At 38.9% G+C, this 20,332-nt stretch overlaps 1 protein-coding gene and 1 long non-coding RNA gene across 4 annotated transcripts in view; one reads left to right on the top strand and one right to left on the bottom strand.

Moving 5' to 3' along the window:
* AP1S2 (adaptor related protein complex 1 subunit sigma 2) overlaps window positions 1-11,188 on the bottom strand; it is a 23,350-nt gene extending 12,162 nt beyond the window's left edge. Inside the window, exons 1-4 of one of the 3 annotated variants that reach the window (XR_005650539.1) lie at window positions 10,672-10,689; window positions 8,709-8,887; window positions 2,448-2,556; window positions 1,708-1,845 (exon numbers count right to left, since the gene is read on the bottom strand). Coding sequence is in view for 2 of the 3 variants with exons in the window: in XM_039852318.1 (XP_039708252.1) it covers window positions 1,708-1,845; window positions 2,448-2,556; window positions 8,709-8,887 (426 nt within the window). In the remaining variant the exon portion in view is untranslated. Of the gene's footprint in view, window positions 1-1,707; window positions 1,846-2,447; window positions 2,557-8,708; window positions 8,888-10,671; window positions 10,690-11,037 lie in introns of those variants that run through there. The other 2 variants (XM_039852318.1, XM_039852317.1) reach the window with 2 other exon arrangements.
* Window positions 11,189-11,275: 87 nt separating this feature from the next.
* LOC120594303 (uncharacterized) overlaps window positions 11,276-20,332 on the top strand; it is a 29,964-nt gene continuing 20,907 nt past the window's right edge. Inside the window, exons 1-2 of the long non-coding RNA XR_005650540.1 lie at window positions 11,276-12,097; window positions 14,517-14,576. This is a non-coding gene — a long non-coding RNA (uncharacterized LOC120594303). The remainder of the gene's footprint in view (window positions 12,098-14,516; window positions 14,577-20,332) is intronic.

Here is a 20,332-nt window from a genome sequence, read left to right as displayed (position 1 = left end):
TTTACCTCCTAGTACATTAAATACAATATATGCCACAAAGTAAACTTAGCATATCTGTCATATTGTCAAGTCCAGCAATCTCCCAGTAGAGTTTAAAAGACAATCCAGACACAAGGAGATATTAGTACTCACCAGAAAAAAACATTAAAATTAAAAGCTGAACTTCAGTCAGTAACTTTAATCAAGAAATGATGAACAACTTGGAGGAAATACTGGGATCTTACAGAATAGTCCACAATAATGAAATATAAAACTGATGAAGGGAAGTGACAAATATGAAAAATTCCCAATTCCTGATCCCAGTTTTGACCTAATTTTTAGAAAAGTCTGATTAGTAAACAGCAAACTAAGGAGGTGCTCGCTTTAAAATCAATTTTGTAAGAGTAGACTATGAGCTTGTAGTTAACATATCTGATGTTAAAAAAATTCTCCCCAGTGACATGTGTGCAATCAATAAACAACCACGGCTAACTGTACACACATGGAAAAGGGGCTGTGCTCATCTCACTACTGAACAGTAAATGGAATCAGGGCAGCCAACAAAAGCAACCACTGTCTTGGTAATTCAGACCATTAAATGGCCATTGTCATATTTGTAATATGTTGTATGTCCCCAGTTAGTAGGCCCCCTCTCCTAAGAGGCCAATACAATTAAGTTATAAAGGGAGAAAAAGATCTGCTATTTCTCTTAGTTCCACATTTCTGTTGAAATGCTAAAAAAAAAAAAGGATTTAAACACAACAAATAAACAAAACAGAAAAAGATAAAGCTTTCTTTAATAAAAGAGTCAATTACCTTAATGAAAACATACTATATTTTTCATATTGACTACTCCATTCTTCTCATGCTATAAACTTTCTGTTTGATTAAAGCCGCAATTATTGCCTAAAGCATAATTCAACTTGGTACCTGAATTAAGGTTATCATTAAGTTTTCAGAAAAAGGGAGCCTTAGCTAAGAAATTTTAAACTTCAGAAATTAAAGGTATAGAAGCATCAGAGATACAATTAACCCAGAAATATAGAAATTAGAAAGGGAAGGAGGTTTATTGATGGCTCTGGTGATATCAAGGCAAGATAAGAATGTAGTCACTGGACAGAACATGGTTTGCTATCTAAGAAGAGCTAAGATAAGTACAAATACTTTTTAGTTTTCCTAACACAAAACTAGAGTTCAATTATATATATATATATGTATATGTATATGTATATATAAAGTGCAATCATAACACTATCATTTGCTTGGCTACATCTGCACTTAATGGACATGAGGTGAAAATATGAATCAATTTGGAATGAAAATGCCATAATCTCAGTCAACTCCTAATTATCTATCTTTCTATGTTAATGAGAAAAGGGATTATCTTAAGTAATTGAGAACAACGAATGGAGAGTTCTCAAATTACTGTTACTTTTGATGAATCTTTTCCCTTTTTCGAGGAGTCCATCCTCTAAAGGTATAGACTCTAGTGTTTTGGGGTCCAAGATGGGCCATCAAAACGGCAGACCATCTTCAAGTAAACAATCCATCCATAGATAACTGAGTTGACGTGACTGACACATATTCCAATGAATAAACTGCACATGGACAGTACATGCCAAGCATGCTTCAGAGTAATTTCTGAAACTAAGAATAAGGGAAGATAACTAACACTCCCTGGCAAGAGCAAAACATGCTAGTGTCTCGTCAAGAGAACGAGTAGCTTACCTCCTGCAGGAGATCGGCCTGCTCAATTGCTTTAAGCACATTTTTCTTGGATGTTTCCTGAACTTCTCCTCCCAAAAGAAACTCATCCAAAATAAAATAAGCCTTCTCAAAATTAAAGATGATATCAAGTTCACACACCTGAAAAGCAAAATAAAGAAATAATAATGTTAAGACTGAAGAAAGCAAAAGATACTTAGCTATTATCAGGTAGTAAACAAAACCTAACTAGAGTGAATCCATCTTAATTCTTTCTGAAAATGGCGATCTCTCTAACTAAGCTTCATTGGTTTAGTCAGCTTAATTTTCAGATCTCAAGTACTTGAAAACACAATGCCTACAAGCTAAATAAGACCAAACTCTGCAAACTCCCAATATGGGCAACTTTTCTACTCATAAAAACTGATCTTTTAAACTACATATTTCCTGGGTAGATAATGTGATTATGACCGCTAGCCAAATCTACACTCTACACTAAGCACTCCCAGAATATTAATCTTTGCAGTTAGACTACTTTCTACTTCACTATTTTAAACTTCACTCTCACCAGCATAATTAAATGAGTATGTCTGTGGGGTCAAGCAATTCTGGCAATTCACTGACTAGGCACACTGACAAGTAAGAGTCATTATTCCTTCCCTCTCCCGCAGTCAGAACCCCCAAGACAATCAAATAATAAACTTCTTATAAAAAATATTTTTAAAACTACGGTGTTCAATTCCCTAAAACAAAATATTACTCACACTGCCAAAATACTTGTCAAGTAATTCCACGTAACGATGAATTATTTCCAGGGTAATTAGTTCATTGTCCTGGTCCTCAATAGCACAGCAAAAATAGAGACTAGCATATCTGTGACAAAAAAACAAATGTGAAAAAGATTTTACCCTACAATCATAGTTCCTAAATGTATTTTCATATCCTATTGTGAAAGACCCCACGTGTATAGTTTACTTCCTCTTTTACAACAGTACAGATTATTTTTCTCCTAGATTACAAAATAAATGCGTAAGAAAGAGAAAGTTTGAAAAGTATAGGCAAGCAAAAAAGAAAATCACTCAATCACACCATCTAGAAAAAGGAACCATTTTGCTCTTCTTCCCTTTAGGCTCCTTTCTATGTAGATTCTGAAACATAGCTGACCCAGGTTGTTCTGAGGTTCACTTAATTAAAACAAAATGCACTGCATGACTAATTCAAACTACAAATAAACAGAGAAGAAAATAAACTCTCCAATTGAAGGACTTATTGAAGATATTGTCAACGTAAAGTCAATGTTCTGGAACGTTTTATTGAAGTGTAATACACACACAGAGGAGAACACAAGTCATAAATGAGTTTTCAAAGTGAACCCACCTACCAGCACTTGTCTTAAGAAATAGATTACTGAACTTCTGAAACCCCTCTCCTAGCCTCACCAGGTCACAACCTCCCACTCCCAAGGGTAACTACTATTTTGACTTCTAACATAGAATTAAAAAAAAAAAAGAAAAAGAAAAGAAAAGGTTTCTAGGGTTGCGGAATAAGCCTCGGCAAAGAACAACAGTTCTAAGTTACTACAGAAGTTAGAGTAAGAGAACACGGGAAACAGAGACTTGTCCTCAAATTTTCCAAGTTCAACCCTGCTGAACTGAAAGCTTAGGTTATTCACCTTTGAAGAAGGAATAAGGTTGGAAAACTCATATTCTCCTCCGAATTAGAATTCCAACACAAGGTTACACTTAACTCAAGAAAGCCAAAACTTACTTATATACAATCTTCGGGGTATAGCAAATGATGACCAAGTCTTTTGTGGAGGATTAAAAGAGAATTTTCACATGGTTGAGCGTATTTAAGGCTTTTGAAAAGAAACAAAATAAAAACCTAAGATATTCTAAACAAATTTCAGTTCAGATTGTAATTTTCACTGAAGAGCATTTAAGTGATTTTTGGAAAACACAATAGGCAATCACTGCTCACGGCATTAATGTAAAATAATATACAAAGCAATAGTGCTCATAAAATAATGTTCATAGCATTAATGTAAAATATACAAATGCACACAATCTCAGTTTTGGAATTCAATAAATTCATGCTCTTCAGTATAACTAGTATTTATATAACAGTCGACTAATTTCAATATTATCAAAAACTTTTCATCTTATTTGATCTTTCTAACAGCAAACATCATCATCGCTGATTATGGAAGGGGAAAACAAAAAACAAAAAACTAAGACCTAAGTATACAGGGCCTGCCAAGTGGTTGCACTGGGACAAGAAATCTGATCTTCAGACCTTAACTTGAGACACTTTTTCATCTTCCACCACCGAGCCCTTGTCATACACAGCATGATTTTGGCCATACCCATTCTACCTGACTTCTACAGTAAGTTATTTAAAAAGGTAGGTCTCCTGCAGTCTTGGAGAAGCATCTGAATGCATTCATTTATTATCATGAAGGACATAACAGGGCACCACCTCCAACTTCAACAAAGGGCTTCCTCTCTTTCCCAGCACTACCCTATGTTTTTATCTGTTTAGAAGGCAACAGAATATTACAAGTCTCCATCCTCCCTAATGCATGCTCATCAAACAGAGTTCTAGATTTGGAGAAATTGATACAAGTGATTATGTAAGGTTCCTTGAACTAAGAAAACTAAAGATTAACGGGACTGACGTTAAAATGGTAGATAAAAACCAGACATGACTAGCTAACATGAACAAAATGCTAAATAATTCCATTACTAATAATCAGTTTGGGGTAAAATTCCTTTTAATTTCAAGATTTCTTCAATGCTACTGTTAGGCAATCTAATGCTTGCACCAACCTTGCTCCCTACCCATGGTACTGCCTCTTCACTTACAAATAAACAGCACTTAAACACTAGCCAAAGGTCCTAAATTGAATAAATTATTTGGAAATAATTGATTATCACCAGGACTGATGTATCTAAGTACCAACCAGTAATAATAATAATAATAAAAACCTGCAACAAAAGAGCCATCAAATTAAATGAATTTTTTATTGTAGGTGAACATCTAGTTATTCAGGATTATGAGAAGGCACCTTTCTGGAAGCTTAGGAAGGAAACGAGAGCGTAATAACAACTGGTAGTATTCACTGAGCCCTCACTGAGTGAGGTACTAAATGTTAGCCACGGCTTTTGCATATCTCACCATTTTTAATCTTCACAACATGACTTCTAGAGAGATACCATTGCTCACATTTGTAGAAGACCCAGGCTTAACTGAGCAACCTCCCCAAAAATAGCAATGTGACTCCAGAGCCCAAGTTTTATATTAAAAACTATAACCAGCAACTGTATTAAATAATCTTGCACCTGGCAAAAATTAAAACATTCAAAGCAATAGTTAAACTGCTTTGAAGAGGGAGACATCAAAATTGTTATACTGATTTACTAAAAGATTACCAAGAGAACCTGAAGTACTATTTTTAGAACCAAATTATTTTTAAAAATTCAATAATGAGCTCGTTTTGTTCTTAGTACATATTTGTAAGTCTAAATCTAAAGTAAAATTAATAGACTAGTAAGAAAGGTATGTTTGGTTATTTTTAGCAGAGTGGATTAAGGCTTACTCTAATTACTGGCACTCGGAGAACATCTGAAAGTGCCTATTCTTATATTCAAAACCCATGACTTCTCCGCAGTCAGCTAAATATCAGCTGACTGTGGGTGAATGTAACTAAGCAGTTCTCAATACCCACTGGTATGTCATTAAAAATTCTTTTGTTAGTAAAGAAAATCAATACAGTACTCTTTGACAAATTCTCAAGTTAGTAAAATTTGGAGACGTGTGTATTTTTTAATTTTAAGTCTTTAATCCAGTGCCTCTTCCATAACATGCTGCACAAAAGAGAAATTAAAAAAAAAAAAAGTTTTCTGTATTCATAGGATTGTCAAGAGCATTTATTTTAGAGATGAGGAAACAGGCCACATGACTTTTCCAAAGTCACAAAACTAGCTAGTTAGTGGTATAAACAAAATAAAACTCAAGACCCCAGATTTTCAATTTTTTTCAGCTACATTATTTTATCTTGGGTCCCTTCCCAAGACTCCCTCCCAAGAGGGAGAATTATTATGCAAAATACTCAGGATGGAGAAAGTGGATGAGATAACCTGAGGAAGGAAGACATAAAGATTACTTGCTGATCTAAACAGGGAAAAGTGCTAGCTCAAAATTTCTCAGGAGCTAAGCAGTAATTCTTTAGGTCTTCTCTTCCAGCTGGACTAGGGAAAAATAATCACCTGTTTATATCAACAGAAAATATGTCTTTAAGTACAATAGATGACCTTTTCAGTATGAAATGGGGGAGGATGCATAGAAAAACTGATTATAAATTCTAACTTTTGTATGTTATTTTTATCTCAATAAAGCTTTTTTTTTTTTTTAATGCACCTTTTATTTATAGGAGCCTGATGCAAGTATCAGAGTCAGGTTAGATTGCCCTTTATAGCCTTTTAAAGAAAAAGCAGTGGTCCAATATGGGTGGGTTGAATGCTGTGGGCAGGAACACTAACTAGTGCTTTCTTTCTTTTCGTTTAATAGGCCATTTCCTTCCGCTGCAGAAATCCTGATTTGTGGGATTGATTCCTTTGCTGGTATTTTCCTCCTCCACATGGGGGACTCCTTCCTCTATCTAGAAATAAGCTTAAGTCTCTCACTTCTTTTTTGAACCCTGTCCCCAACTCCTGTCTATGGGTGGTTATCATGCCTTCTGTCTTTCAGAGCAAAACTCCCCCCAAAAGTCTACATTTGCTATTTAAATGTCTCCACCTCTTCACACTTTACCCCATTTCTTTGAGAGTTCTGTCTCTACTATTCCACTGAAAATGTCCCGACAAAGGGCATTTTATGAAATGCTCACTATAAAATCTAGCAGATTATTTCTTCACTTTAATTGAACTTAATGCAACATTTGGCAGTGGTAACGTGATGTTTGAAACTTTCTCTTCTTCTCTGACAGTACTAATCCTATACTTACCCTCCCCTCCCCCTTTGCCTGCAGCTGGAATGTTGGCGATCTAACACTTTATGCCTAATTTTCCCCTAGACTTCCATGCCTATGCCGGTCCCAAGAAAATGAGGCATCTCAAAGTCAACTTGTCTACTAGTTCAGCACTAACCCAGTCAACAGAGAGAGAAATGTGGTTTCCCTCCACTCCTCCCACTTCTTTCACTGCCGTCCCCACCCCAGCAGTGACCAACTCTTAAAAAACTTACCTGGGTAACAGCTCTTTCAGCTCTTTCCACCTGCTGAGCCCACAGCAAGGTCTTCCTTCAGGAATTCATTATAGTGCCTGCAATCTCCTAACAGATCCCTCAGGTGCCAGTCACAGCCCTTCCCCCACCCATTCTCCAATTACCAGGACCTGTTAAAAAAGGCAAGTCTGCTTTTTCACCCCTGTTTAAAATCTTTGCCTCCAAGATTAAGATTCGAGTCCTAGCCAGTCACTAACTAGCATACGACCTTGGACAAGTCACTTCTCCCAAGTTCTCCAGTTTTTTGTTTTAAATAAAATTGACATTTGATCAACAGAGGCAATTTTCAAACTCCGGAACCACCTTCTAGGCAGAGGGTAGAGGTCCTGTAAGTAGGGGTACAGGCAGGATTCCAGTCTTGATTTCACAAGGGCAGCTTCACTTCCACTTGTTTTATTTAAGGTTCTATTCTTAGGGCAAAAAGCTTTAAAAAAAAAAAAATTTAAAAAAACTAGCCCGACACAGTGCCTTAAACATAGAAGGCTTTAATACATGATTGTTGAATGAATAAATGATGAGTATAAGAACCGGGAAAAAAGTAAAAAATATAAAATCATTTGAAAGTAATGTATACTTACCAATTTTACCTCAAAAAAAAAAAAAAAAAAAATCACTTGACTAGGTTATTCTGACAACTCCTAGCCCTAAAATACTAGGATTTTTCTAAACAAAACCAAATACTGGATACAAAATCACCCAAAGATTACTAAATTCATTCTACTGTAAAGAAGAGTTTATGGGATTTAAAATTTTCTCTATGTCCTATAATCTCATTACTTCTTCTACCATCTCCCCCACAAAAAACTCCATCTATACTTGGAGTTTTATCCTCTTGATAAGCTTGTACTGTTAGTTTCCCTGCACATCCCTCAGAGAATTTTTTATGCAGAAACCCTCATATCTTAAATACAGTAAGTTATTTATAAAAAGGAACAAAAATGGGGAAGAAACAAAGTAATCATTTTTCTTTTAACCCGATTAGAACAATCTTGAGAAATTTATTTTAAGGTATTAAAAGTTTCAGATACTAGTAAAGATATACAGCATTTTTTAAAAAGTTTAATGTTCAAAGCCAATCTATGAGTCACTTTGCAACATCAAAAATTTTTAAATCTATTCTTGGCAAAATTATCTATCAGACCTGATCACACCTCCAGCACAGCAACAAGTATACTTTAATTTAATAAACATTACTAGCAAAGAGATCCTGTATATACACAATATTTTAAAACCTCTATGTGACCGAAACGGTCTATGTATCCAAAGAGTGTTTATAAGTGAGTAAGATTCTAAAAGTCAGACAAAAGGCATGTCAATTATCAGCTATTATTTTACAGATTTGGTGGGAGATGGTGGGGGAAATGCTTATTTAAACTCAGAGAATTACTCACACAATTTAAAAAATACTGATCCTGTTTTTTTCCCTTGCAAAGGAATGAATTATTAAATTTTTCTAAAAAGATGATTGAGCATAATCATTTATGCCTTTAATAACATAATTAGTTTTAAAATAACCTCCCTGCTTTTATCATTTTAAAAGAACAGTTATTTAAAAAATATAATTGGGTAATCAATTAAAAGAACGGTTATTTTAAAAATACAAACCTTTAACTTAAAACCTTTTTCGTCTACATATTTCTTAATCATTATTTATAAGTGTCATCTCTCAAAAGCCTGCAATTTCCATATTACCAATGATGGAACATTTGCTATTTTGCCTTTCGGAGAAATAAAAATTATACCTCTTGTAAACAATCTTCAGATCTCGCCACTCAAGAAAGCTGCACATTTTAGGTTTCCGTGCTAAAACGGTTTGAACAAGTTCTCTTGTGATCTTTTTCTTCTCTTTGTCTGATAGTGGGACATACCATTTCTGCAGTCGGAGCTTTCCCTGACGACTAAAAAGCAACATAAACTGCATCTGTTAAGATAAACAGAATCAAAATTACATGCAAGACTTTGATTCAATAAAGTTAAGATTAAGATAACATATTTTATAGAGAAGCTTTGAGAGACCCGGCTTTTAACTGACAAATGATTAGCAGCCATCAATATTTCCATGGCAGTTAAAGCAGGAGGCAATTCCTGTAGAAAAATCTTCCTACCAGATGCAAATCTCCCCACCCCACCCTGTTCCACGTAAGTTTGGAGTCTGTAGAACAAAAAGAAAAACAGGCATTAAGTTGGAGTGAAAATTTTGAGGAAAAAGAGAGATAACTTCTGCAATTTAAGAAACTATTGTATACTTGTGCTATATTCCACACTATATGCATCAAAAGAGAACTGTTGACATCAATTGGTTTAGGTACGTTTGAAGGAAACAGGAGACCTGCTATTTTTCACCCTGAGGCTGTTCTAGTTCCAGGATGAATTACTTATAACCAGACTGTCATCACTTAGAATGCCCTCTTCAGTTTATGCTTACATATTATAAGAAACAAAAGATCTAAAATATCAACCCAAAAAAGATCCCGTAAATGAACATTTTTCTAAATAAAAGCTTAATTTTTAAGTATCTCATCTCACTTTTTAAAAATTCCAACATATATATTCACACAATAAAGAAGTAGCAATGTAAAATAATGGAAGAGAATATAAACCTTTAAAAAGCCAAAATAAGAGTTATATACATTCAGAGACAGTACATGAAACACTTCAAAGTTTTTAAAAAAGCATTTACAGATGGAGTGGATGCTGAATTTTAGTGTATATCATACTTAAACTATTTTATATATATTTGGAATCTACAAATCTGTCGATTAGTCTACATGCTTAATTTTTAAGAAAAGCTTCTTGTATCTTGTAATTCAACTGGTCTTCTCAAAAGCAGACAGATAAGCACTGTTCCTATAAAAGTAATTTAAAGGTAGAATTCAGGCAGGTATCTTTTTTTTTCTTTTAACTATTGTTAAGTTCTTCTAACTGTGTTACTACATAAAAGATTCCGGCCTGATTCTTAATATTCACCACACCATCTTGAATTTGAACATGGGGTGGGAGAATTTACACAACCCATTTAGAATAAAATGAGCCCTAAATTTCGTTAAGAAATTATTGCCCCTTTTTGTATTAATCCAAACAGGCATCGGCAAGATACTTAAAATTTATGATGCGGCATTTTAACTTTATTCAAGTTAAAACTGGCTTATTACACCACACTTAAAACGCTTCACTGGCACAAAATTAACGAACAATATTCGTGATATCAAAGTGCCTCCCATACATGTCCTGTTCAGATAGCGGCATTCGAGGAGGACAGCAAGTAAAGCATCAACTGGACAACGTTTAACGGAAGCCCGTTATCAGAACTTGGAAAAGATTAGCTCCGTATTCCAGGATCTTGGTGACCAGGCGGGCTGGGGGGGTTTGCTTTCGAAAGGAGCACGGGCTTCAATTCAAGGCTGTCTGTGCGGCAGGGTCCTGAATCCTCCACTACCAGCACTTTATAGGACGATTAAATAATTCACTCTTTAAAATAATGTGCTAACATGGGACGACGGCCGCTTGCAAGGAACAAGTATTCCTTGCCTCTGGTTAAAAACCAATGCTCTGATTTTGCCGCAAATCACAGGGCACCTCAATTCCTCGAGATCGGTATTAAAAACAATGGGCTCGGCCGCGGAGCGGGCTCGGGGCCAGCGTTCCTCGGTCCAGCCGTCTCCGATGCCTCCCCGCCACCCCACGGGGACGCACTCCATCACTGACCGAGCCCCGGCGAGGTGCCGAGAAAAAGAGCGGGGCAGACAATGGCATCCGCCGCCGCGCAGGGGGCGCCAAGGGTCTTCGGCCGCCGCCGCCCCCGGCTGCGGGCCCCTCTCGAAAATGCCCCGCAAAACTTGAAGGGATTCCCGAACCACAGGTGCCGCGGGGCCGCCGCGGCGTCCGAGACGGCCCCCGCAACCCGGGGTGAGGAAGCGGAGAGAAGTGAGTTGCCGGGCGCCGCGCCCCAGGGGCGGGCCGGTCGGACTCAGGGTGGGGTCGCCGGGGCGCGTGCGGGGCGCCTAGGGGCGCGCCCAACCCTCCCACCCCGCTCCCCGTTCTCGGCACCCCAGTTCGACCCCCGGGACTTACGGCGGCCGCGGGCCGCGGGCGCGGCGAGACTCGGCCGGTAGCCGCGGCGGAGGCTGAGGCTGAGGCTGAAGCCGAGGCTGAGGCTGAGGCTGAGGCTGAGGGGAAGCCCCTGTCGCTGAGCGGAGGAAGAGAAGCCGTGTTGCTTGTGGGGAGGGGACCTGGTTAACGGAGGGAAGGCTTAGGCTGCGAGGGGAGGGCGAGCCGACAAGACCCCGCCCCGGGGGCCGGACGAGGGAGGAGCTGGGGTTGCGGCGACGGGAGGGGCGGGCTGGGCGACGCGCGGGAAGCAGCTCGGCAGTCGCCAACGGCCGCAGAGGCAGCACAGCTGACCTCACAATCCAAGAAAGCCGATTGGCTGCGTCTCTACGGGGGGGCGGGTCTGGACCGGAAGCCAGGCCACGTGACCCGGAAGCGGCAGCTGCAGGGGCTGGTGCGCCTGCGCACTCCTGCGTGTGCCTTCGGGACGCGCGCGGGCGGTTTCCTCGGCTATTCGGTGGCGCGAAGATAGGGTTCCGCGGCGCCTTTTGTCGACCCCGCCGTGTCGGGTAGGGAAGGTCTGGACCGCGAAGAGCCAAGTTCGAGCTCTAGTAACTCTCCGTGCCCCAAGAGGGTGGGACGGGGAGGCGTGACGGTCGGTGACCATGGTGAGGGGTGACGCATGCTGCAACCCTGGGGAAAACAAGTCAGCTCTGTCGCGGAGCTCGTGCTTGCTTTCAGAGGGCCTTTTGCAATCATTCTGGCTCAAAACTATCCGGAATCCGGCCCCTCCTTCCTATCGTACTGCTACATTCCTAAACACCTTTTACCTCAAGCTGTACAATTAATTGCTCTTCCCTGGGCTTGCCTCGCCCATCAGTGCTGTGGACCTGATGACTTACTGTCGGTTCCCTGCCGGAAAGCCCAGACAGCACCTCATCTTCGCGATTCCCGCTTCCTTCACACGGAGACGCGCCCCCACAGCCGCCTGGATTCCACTTTAGCCTTGCAGACCACTTGCTCTGCCTGGCATTCCCTTCCTCTCAAATGTCCCATCTCCTATGAAGCCTCAACTTCAAACCCTGTAAGAACGAATCCCCCTTTCACTCACATGCCCATCGGCATCTGTTCAACGCATCTTGAATTTTATTCATTTTCCATCCCAACCTAGTTCACTGCCTGGTATATAACAACTAATAAATTTGAGTTGACTGATAAGGACTATAAAATGATAGATTTGTTTAGAGCCTTAATGCTGAGCATTGTGCCTAACACATAATGGATGTCCATACTTTTTTTTTGAATGAAAGAATGGATGAATCATCTAGTCCGACTCATCTTTTACAGATGAGGAAAGAGGCGCCCCACAGGATTAAGTGACCTTGCTTGAACAGACACGGGTTTCTCATGTCGAATGCTATTCATTCATTACCCGTCACCGAGGTCCTTACAAAGGAAGCTGGAAAATTGCTTTTGTGAAGCTATGCCCTTTTTGCCGAGGTTCCAAAACATAGTCGCCAGAATTTTTTAATAGCCCAAAGTGAAAAAGAAATGCTAAGTTTTTCATGAAGCTAAATTTAATCAATTTAGAGAAATTCTTCATTAGGGATTGTGTTCTTTTGCCTGTTAAAATGTCTGTAAAACTAAGACAGTATATAATAGAGATTTGGGGGCATTTTTTAATGCCCTTATTTGGTAAAATAAAAATATATGATACCTCCTCTTTTAAGCACTGCTGTTTTGCTTGGAAATTTTCCTACTAACGTGTATGATTAATGTATACTGGAATATTAAGGAGGTGGTCACTCAAAGCACAGAGCTGGCTTTCTGTAGGTCTTTAGGCCCCCTGCCCAAGTTTCTCTCTGCTCCCTGACCAATCACGCCCAAAAGGCTCATGTTAATGTCTCATTTCTCTCTTACTACACAAAACAGATGCCATGCCATGAAAACTCACCCTCTGAATTCAAATGGAGCTTTTATCTTTTTCTGTACAAAACACATATCTTCTTGAGGTTCGTGAGATGACTACCTCCAAATTTAAACTCATCGGTTATGCTCCTAATGTTGGTCTGTTCTGAAAATGAGGAGGGGAGACTCGCTGATGACATATTGGCAGTCTCTGGTGTTCCTAGCCAAGAAAAGGTGGATGTTGGAGGTAGGCAGGGAAAGGAATTATGGGAAAAATAATTAGCAACTGAAAGCAGCTATTACATAATCTTGGCTGCTTATTAATTTAGCAGAAGGAATGGCTTATTAAATTCTAATAGCAACGGCACAAATGCAAACAACCTAGCAATTAACAGTGCAGGGCCCATTATTTTGTTAATATGTTCCCTTTTTTTGGCAAGTGTATAAGAACAAAATTTATAGAAACAGATGGTCTTTTTGAGTAGATTATGGATGGTTTATTTTCCAGTCTTAGTATTAGGTGCTAATTGTGAATTCACTATGAAAGACAAAAGAAGCTCTGTTACTGTCTTTGTTAGTAATTAACTGCTTGACTTCGATTCCCAGTTTTTAAATTGTGGGCTTTGTTATATGTGTGATTCTTCTCACCTAGTATCTTCATCTGTCATGTTAATAGGATATCTTTTTTTAATCCTCTGCTTTTCTGATCTGGGTGGTCCTGATTTCTTGGTTAATGATGGTATGAACAATTTTTATGAAAAATTAAAAATCCGATTTTTTGGGGGGGATATGGGAAACATTTTTCATGGAACAAGGAGAAGTAGTTTCTTGATACAAGGCTGTCTGATGTGTTCCTCTTTCACTGGCCCAGGAAGATAAAGGAAAATTTGGCAAGGTCAGAAGAGAGAACAGATTTATCCTTAAGTAGCAAAAATAATCTTGTCCCCAGTGTACAGAAGGGGAAGAATTGAAGTATTTCTGGTAACCTGCCTTTTATTTATATTTTTATTGAGACATAATTGACATGAAATGTTAGTTTCAAGTGTACAACGTAATGGTTTGATATTTACATGTATTGCAAAATGACCACAATAAACTTGGTTAACATCACTTGTTTCTTGAATTTAAAAAAAAAGTGCCTAGCTTTCATTTATGTTCAATGCAAGAGGTGAGGGTGAAACGCAGTCTACCTGCTAACAATATTTTGAGACTTTTATGTAATCTTTTAAAAGTTTTCAAAAATAATTTTAATTTCCTGTTAAATGTGTGATGACCATATGCTTTTATCTCCTCTCCCTCTCAAAATGCCATTAAATGAGGAGAAAAAAAGAGGAGTGTTTAAAGTATATATTCACACGGACAATGAGAGAGGACATTAGCATGAGAATGTCAACAAGGATGTCAGCATACACTGTCTGCTCATCGTTAAAAACACTGACAATTTAAGTAAAAATCGTAATACGTTTATATGAGAATATGAAGGAGCAGAAGTGAGGGCATGTTGAAATATTGCTAAATCTTCAAGCACAAACAGAAAAAAAACATAATATCTAAGATAAATCAAGAAATAGAATTATTTGTGTATTCTCTCTTAGGTACCAGGAAGTACATTCTAGAAGCAATGATGACTCCTTTTTGAGGGACAGAATCTTGAGGTAGGATGGAATAAAGGTTATTATTACGTTTTATTTTAGTGCAGGTTTTACTTAGCTAATTTTAAAAAAATATTGTAATAAAGTAGATAAAAATCTGTTAGTGCTAACATAGTATTATGAACTCTTCATACAGAGTTCCTTTATTCTATATTAGAAATTATTAAATAAAAATGCCTCGTAATAGAATTCAGTGGTGTACTTAGAAATTATTAAATAAAAATGCCTTGTAATAGAATTCAGTGGTGAATCAGTGTAGATCACAATAAGTGTAAAAAAGATGCTTAGAGTTTGTGAATTTGCATCTCCAAAGATAAAGTTGTTCCTAAGAGAAAAGTGGCCTAAAATAATGAGGAATGTGTAAACCAAAGCATTTCAAATAGAGCTGTCACTGCCGAAGTTCTCAACAATGAGCTAAAGAGAAATGTGGAACATATGCTCTTTCTTGAAGCCTGTTTCTATAGCTTTGAATAAAATGGCAGGAAGATGACTCTTCCCTTTTAGAGCAGTGATTTTCAACCTGGGCAATTTTGCCCACCCGTACCCCCAGCGGACATTTGGCAGTGTCTGGAGACATTTTGGTTGTCACAATGGGCAGGGGAGGGTGTTGGTGATGGCTGCTACAAAGTACGGGACAGCTCCCAGCACAAAGAGTTATCCAGCCCAAAATGTCAAAACGCTGAGTTAGTCACTGCAAAGGTTAATATGCAGTAACTGAAATCTTTTATAGACATTTCAAGAAATGTCTTCATGTAAGTTTTTTTTCTCTCTAAGAAGTTGAGGGCATTCTTAATATTTGATAGGTAAAAGCCTTAACTGCTGAAAAGACTGGCCACATAGTTAAGGCAGTCAGAATTCTTTAATAGTAATGAGAATTAACTATCTAAATGGGATTTTTTTCAAAGTGACCCCAGAATATTAGTGGAAGTTACTTTAGAACCCGAATTCATAAGATGACTATTCTATCCATTCATTCCTTTAACATAAATGCTTATTAGGTGTCTACTCTGTGCTGGGCACTCCGGAAGGTAACAGGGATTCAAAGATGAGTAGGATTTTGACTCTGTCCTAAAGTTCCAAAACCATTTCTCCTGACACAGGATTCTAAGGCTTTTGGAGACAAACCCTGGATGGTCAGAGAAGCAGCCCCTAATCAAACATGAATATATTTTCTTTTAGGAAACCCCTAGAGATACTCCATAGAACCTTAGATTGCCGGGTCTGATGCCTTTGAAAACTGTTTGCCCTAATGACCTCCCAGGCCTTTAGCAATCTTTTGATTCTATGAGTTTTCTACAGCACTCTTAATTCACAGCAATATAAGAGAGAAATTCAATATGTTTTCAACAAAACGATTTCAGTTAGTATCCTTTTGACCTGGTCCTTGAAATGAAATGTTTCAGCAGTAATCTAACTCAATTAGACCAGTGCTTCTGGGATGCTCTCTAGAGGACTTGTGAAAACACAGATTGCTGGGGCCTATCCCCAGAGTTTCTGATTCAGCAGGTCTGAGGCGAGGCCTGAGAATTGCATTTCTCACAAGTTCTCAGGTGCTGTTGATGCCGCTGGTCTGACCACACTCTAAGAACCACTTCTCTGTAATAACAACAACAAAAAGCTATGATATCTAACTGGAAAGTTCTCAAAGCTAGCAATTATGATATAATTTTCTCAGATAAATGATCTAAAGGTAACTTGAGATCTGAATATTTTTTATAGCTGACCTCATTAAGTCTGATAACATTAGGAGAGTAATATTCTGTTCTATGAAACTGAAGCTAAATCTTCATGCACAAACCAGAGTAGCGTACAGTTGTGAATGCCCTGTGCAAACTAATGTACAATAATAGTCTAAGTTAGAAATTGGAGCACTTAGAGAAACCTGAAGGTTGTATCATAAATATCAGATGCTTCCTTGATGAATATCACTAGTCTAAAAATATTTTCCAACTACTCATGTCAAGTAGGAATCACCTCTGAAATATTTTGTCAGCAATTACAGGCATGAGGTAGAAAGGAGAGGGTTGAAAGGGAACGGCTAGACAGAATCAATATTCCTGGAGATATTGGCAAAAACCACACTGTGGTCATCAAAACGTGCCCTTTCTCTTCCTTGGCACATGATTAGACCCTGTTCCTCAGTCACCTCTGCACTTAGGTGTGTCTATGGGGCTGAAATCAGCCAATGAAACTTGGATGGAAGTGATATCAGGCTGGTCCCAGAAAAACCTTCCGTAGGAAAGCCTCTTCCCTCTCTTCTTAACCTCGCTTTTGCCCTCTGGATGTTGATACCCAGAGTGACCTTGAAAGTCAGGCTTTGAAGATGGCTGAGTCTCCGTCAGCCTGGGTTCCTGAATGACTGCACGGAGCTCACACACACACACATACACGCAGACCACTACCGCCATCATCATTCCTACCACCAATTGTACTTTAAGTGAATGATAAATAACTTTATATTAAGCCATTGATTTTTCCAGGTTCATCTGTTACAACTGCTAGCATTACTTGCCATGCTTGCAAGCTGTTGCATGCTTAGTTACAAAGAGAAGGAGCCATAGTGACGGGAAGAGCAGGTGACTTTTCAAGAGGGTGGCTCTTTTTCTCGATACTAAACTTGCTTTTTGTGCTCCTTCATGTGTCTCCTTTACATTGAAATTTGAAGAGAATTCTCAAACAACTTGAGTCCAGAATTTAAAATTCCTCATCTGTCAAAGGGGCAAAAAAGACTGATTTGCAGTTCTTTTTTCCATTCCTCTAGCAAAGGCTAGCCTTTGTACCAGGTAATAGATAAGGCAGAATTTTTAAAAATCATAAAGCTAAAGAGCTAAGGAAATGAAAAAGGACAGAGGGCACATTCAGTAAACTCCCTAATTGTCAAAAGTGGATAATATTATCATCGATGTCTTAGGATCAAGAAACTAAAGTTTATGGTTTATCTATGACCGGATGATCTCCTAGTCTTCTAAATGCTATGGGAGAAAGTTAAAACAGTTATCCTAAAGCAGTATTTAGAATACATGAACATTTTAAATGATTTTTAAAAATCTTTTAGACATAACAATTATATAAAATAATAGAATTTTAAAGGTAATTTCATTCACAAACTTTGTTTTACAAATGAGGTAATTAAGCTCTAGATAAGTTAAATTGTTCAAGATCGTACTACTTAGTGGCAGATGAGGAACTAAGAGCTCTCTGTTCTGTCTCCAGGCAATGTTTTTTCCACCACAGTACACTCTCTGTTGCCCATAAACTACTTGCCCATTATCTTTAAGCAAAAACAAACAAACTGAAAAACTACACACACAGCGCCTCAAAACCTAAACTCTTCAATTCTTCCTCTTACCTCTCGGCCTAGTATTTAACTATTTGTGCCTCTTCTAGCCACCTGAAACCCTTGCAATCTCCAGGACTGGGAGAGTATCTTACTAATCTCTATATTCACAGCACCTAATATAATGCTTTGCACAGACACTCAAAAAATGTTAATGAAACTGAATTGGAATGCCAAACCAAGATTAAGCCCCTGTCTAATTACTCCTTGAGTTTTATCAGTTTTTTCTGTCTGCCCACTCCCTACTATAGCCTGTGAAGTATTCTCATTTCCACTAATATTGCACTTGGTCAGACCAGTAAGATGGACTGTCTCAGCCCCTTCCCTCCACCTGATCCCATGACAGTTCCTTCTGCATGTGGCCACCTGAGTGTTTTTTTTTTCTAAAACAAATCTAATAGAGATTAGGTCCTCTGCTTAAAATGCTTCCGTTTCTTTACTTCATTAAATAAGTCTGGGCCAGGCACTCACCGGGTACTGGGGATAAAATAGAGAAAATCTTGGACATGGGGCTTTCTACCAGGTTCCTATGGTATAATTAGGGTGGGGGACAAGCTTTGCACTCAGCAATTGCAATACAGTGGAGTGTTTCAAAGGGGGAAGGCCAGGGTACTGTAGGAGCACTTAAGAGTGCCTAACCCACAGTTTTGATAGCGACGGGTGGTGGGGTCAGAAGGTTTCCTGAAGGACACATCTTTTAGGCCAAGATTGAAAAAAAGTGGGAGTCAGCCAAGAGAAGACAGGGCAAGAGTGTTCTACACAGAGAGAATAGCACGTGCAAAGATGAAGAGATGAGTGCATGACTGCCCTAGGGACCTGAATGGAAGGTCAGCATGGCCAGGTACTCCTGGGTAAAGATGAGTCTGCAGAGGATAGGAGGACCATATCATGAAGGATCTTTCAAACAATACTAAAACATCTGGGCTTTATATAAGGATATTGGGAGACATTAAAAGATTTTAAGCATGGACAGTGCCATTAGCAGATTTGAGTATTGGAGTTTCAAAAAGATCGCTCTGGGTGAAATGTGGTCAATTGCAGGATATAGCATAGTCAGAATTTAGTCGCAGATAAAAGCAAATCATCGTAACTGATACAAACAGAAGCAGTCTAAAAATTGTTACAGGAGAGTGGGGTCCTCTCCCGGCGCATCGTCCACGTTCTTGATGTCTCGAACAAAGAATTGATCAAGACACCAAAATACAGTAGAAAAGTTTTATTAGAAAGGAAAGTACACTTCTACATGCGGAAGCGGACCTGATCAAGAGAAGCGTGGTTCGAAAGGCCTAGTAACACAGCCTTCAGGGGTTTTTATCCCTTTTTGCTGTGGGTGGTTACTTTTGTTAGAGGAGTGGGCTTCCTTGATTGACAACTAAGATCGACAGGACTCAGTGATTCATCATTTTGCTTTCTGCGCATGTTTGTTCCCAGAATTCAGTCTGTTGTAATGATATTAATGAACTTCCGAGCATATGCATCATATTATAATGATGGTATAATGAGGCTCAGGTGAGTTGAAGGTCGTTGGGGTCTTCATTGCGCAGGTGCCAGTGACTGGCTTAAACTGGTACCTAAATTGCTGCCTACTGGTTTCTTTGTGTGAGTTAAAAAATGCCTTCTGGCTTGCTTGATTGTGGGGGGATTAGGGCGGACCCCTTCTAGGATAGGATGACCTCAGTATCTTTGCAGGCAGACCCGAAACCCCCTAACTAACTTTCCTGCCTATCTCTTTTCTAAGGGCCATGAACCCCCTTATTATTGGTATGGATGTTGAGGGACAAGAGGTCTCTTCTGTATCTGCTTCCTGCTGAGAATGGCCGTAGTCCCTGCCTTCAGGGGTTTCATGGAGCTCTTTCCTTTTCTGCCTCAGTCAGAGTGGGGACTTGGGTTTCCTGCTGAAGTGCCACCTCAGCCACTAGACAAAGAAAAGAAGATACAAATTTATTATTTAAATCATATATCTATTAATTTCTATTACTGATTTGCCTATTAAGTGAGTAAAGGGAAACAGGCTTAGTTAACGTATTTCTTAAAGAGTGAAAAAAAGACATTTGGCCTAAAGTCCCCTCCCCTCCCAGACTCTAAGGGACCTGTCTGACTTAACATCATTTCTGCTAACAATGGGCTGATGACCCTTATCAATAGCCAGAGGATCTGAGTCGCCAGGGCAATTATCAGGATTTGAGGGAGAGGGCCTTTTTTTCAAAGAAAGGAGGGAAGAAAACTTAATTAGGTTTACTAAAAAGATTAACTCTGCAAGAGATGTCCCATTTCATTTCCTGCTAAAAGATTAAGAATTTTACAAGTGATGTCCCATCTCAAAATGATTGGAAGAGCTGGAATAGCAAAATTTAAGATGAGTTTCCAGGAAAACCTTCCGGAGTAGCACTGCAGAACTTGACTGCCAGGGAGCTGCTGTGCC

Source organism: Pteropus medius, unplaced genomic scaffold (assembly GCF_902729225.1).
Source record: "Pteropus medius unplaced genomic scaffold, Ma_sr-lr_union100, whole genome shotgun sequence".
NCBI lineage: Eukaryota > Metazoa > Chordata > Mammalia > Chiroptera > Pteropodidae > Pteropus > Pteropus medius.
This window is presented reverse-complemented; position numbering and strand designations above follow the sequence as displayed.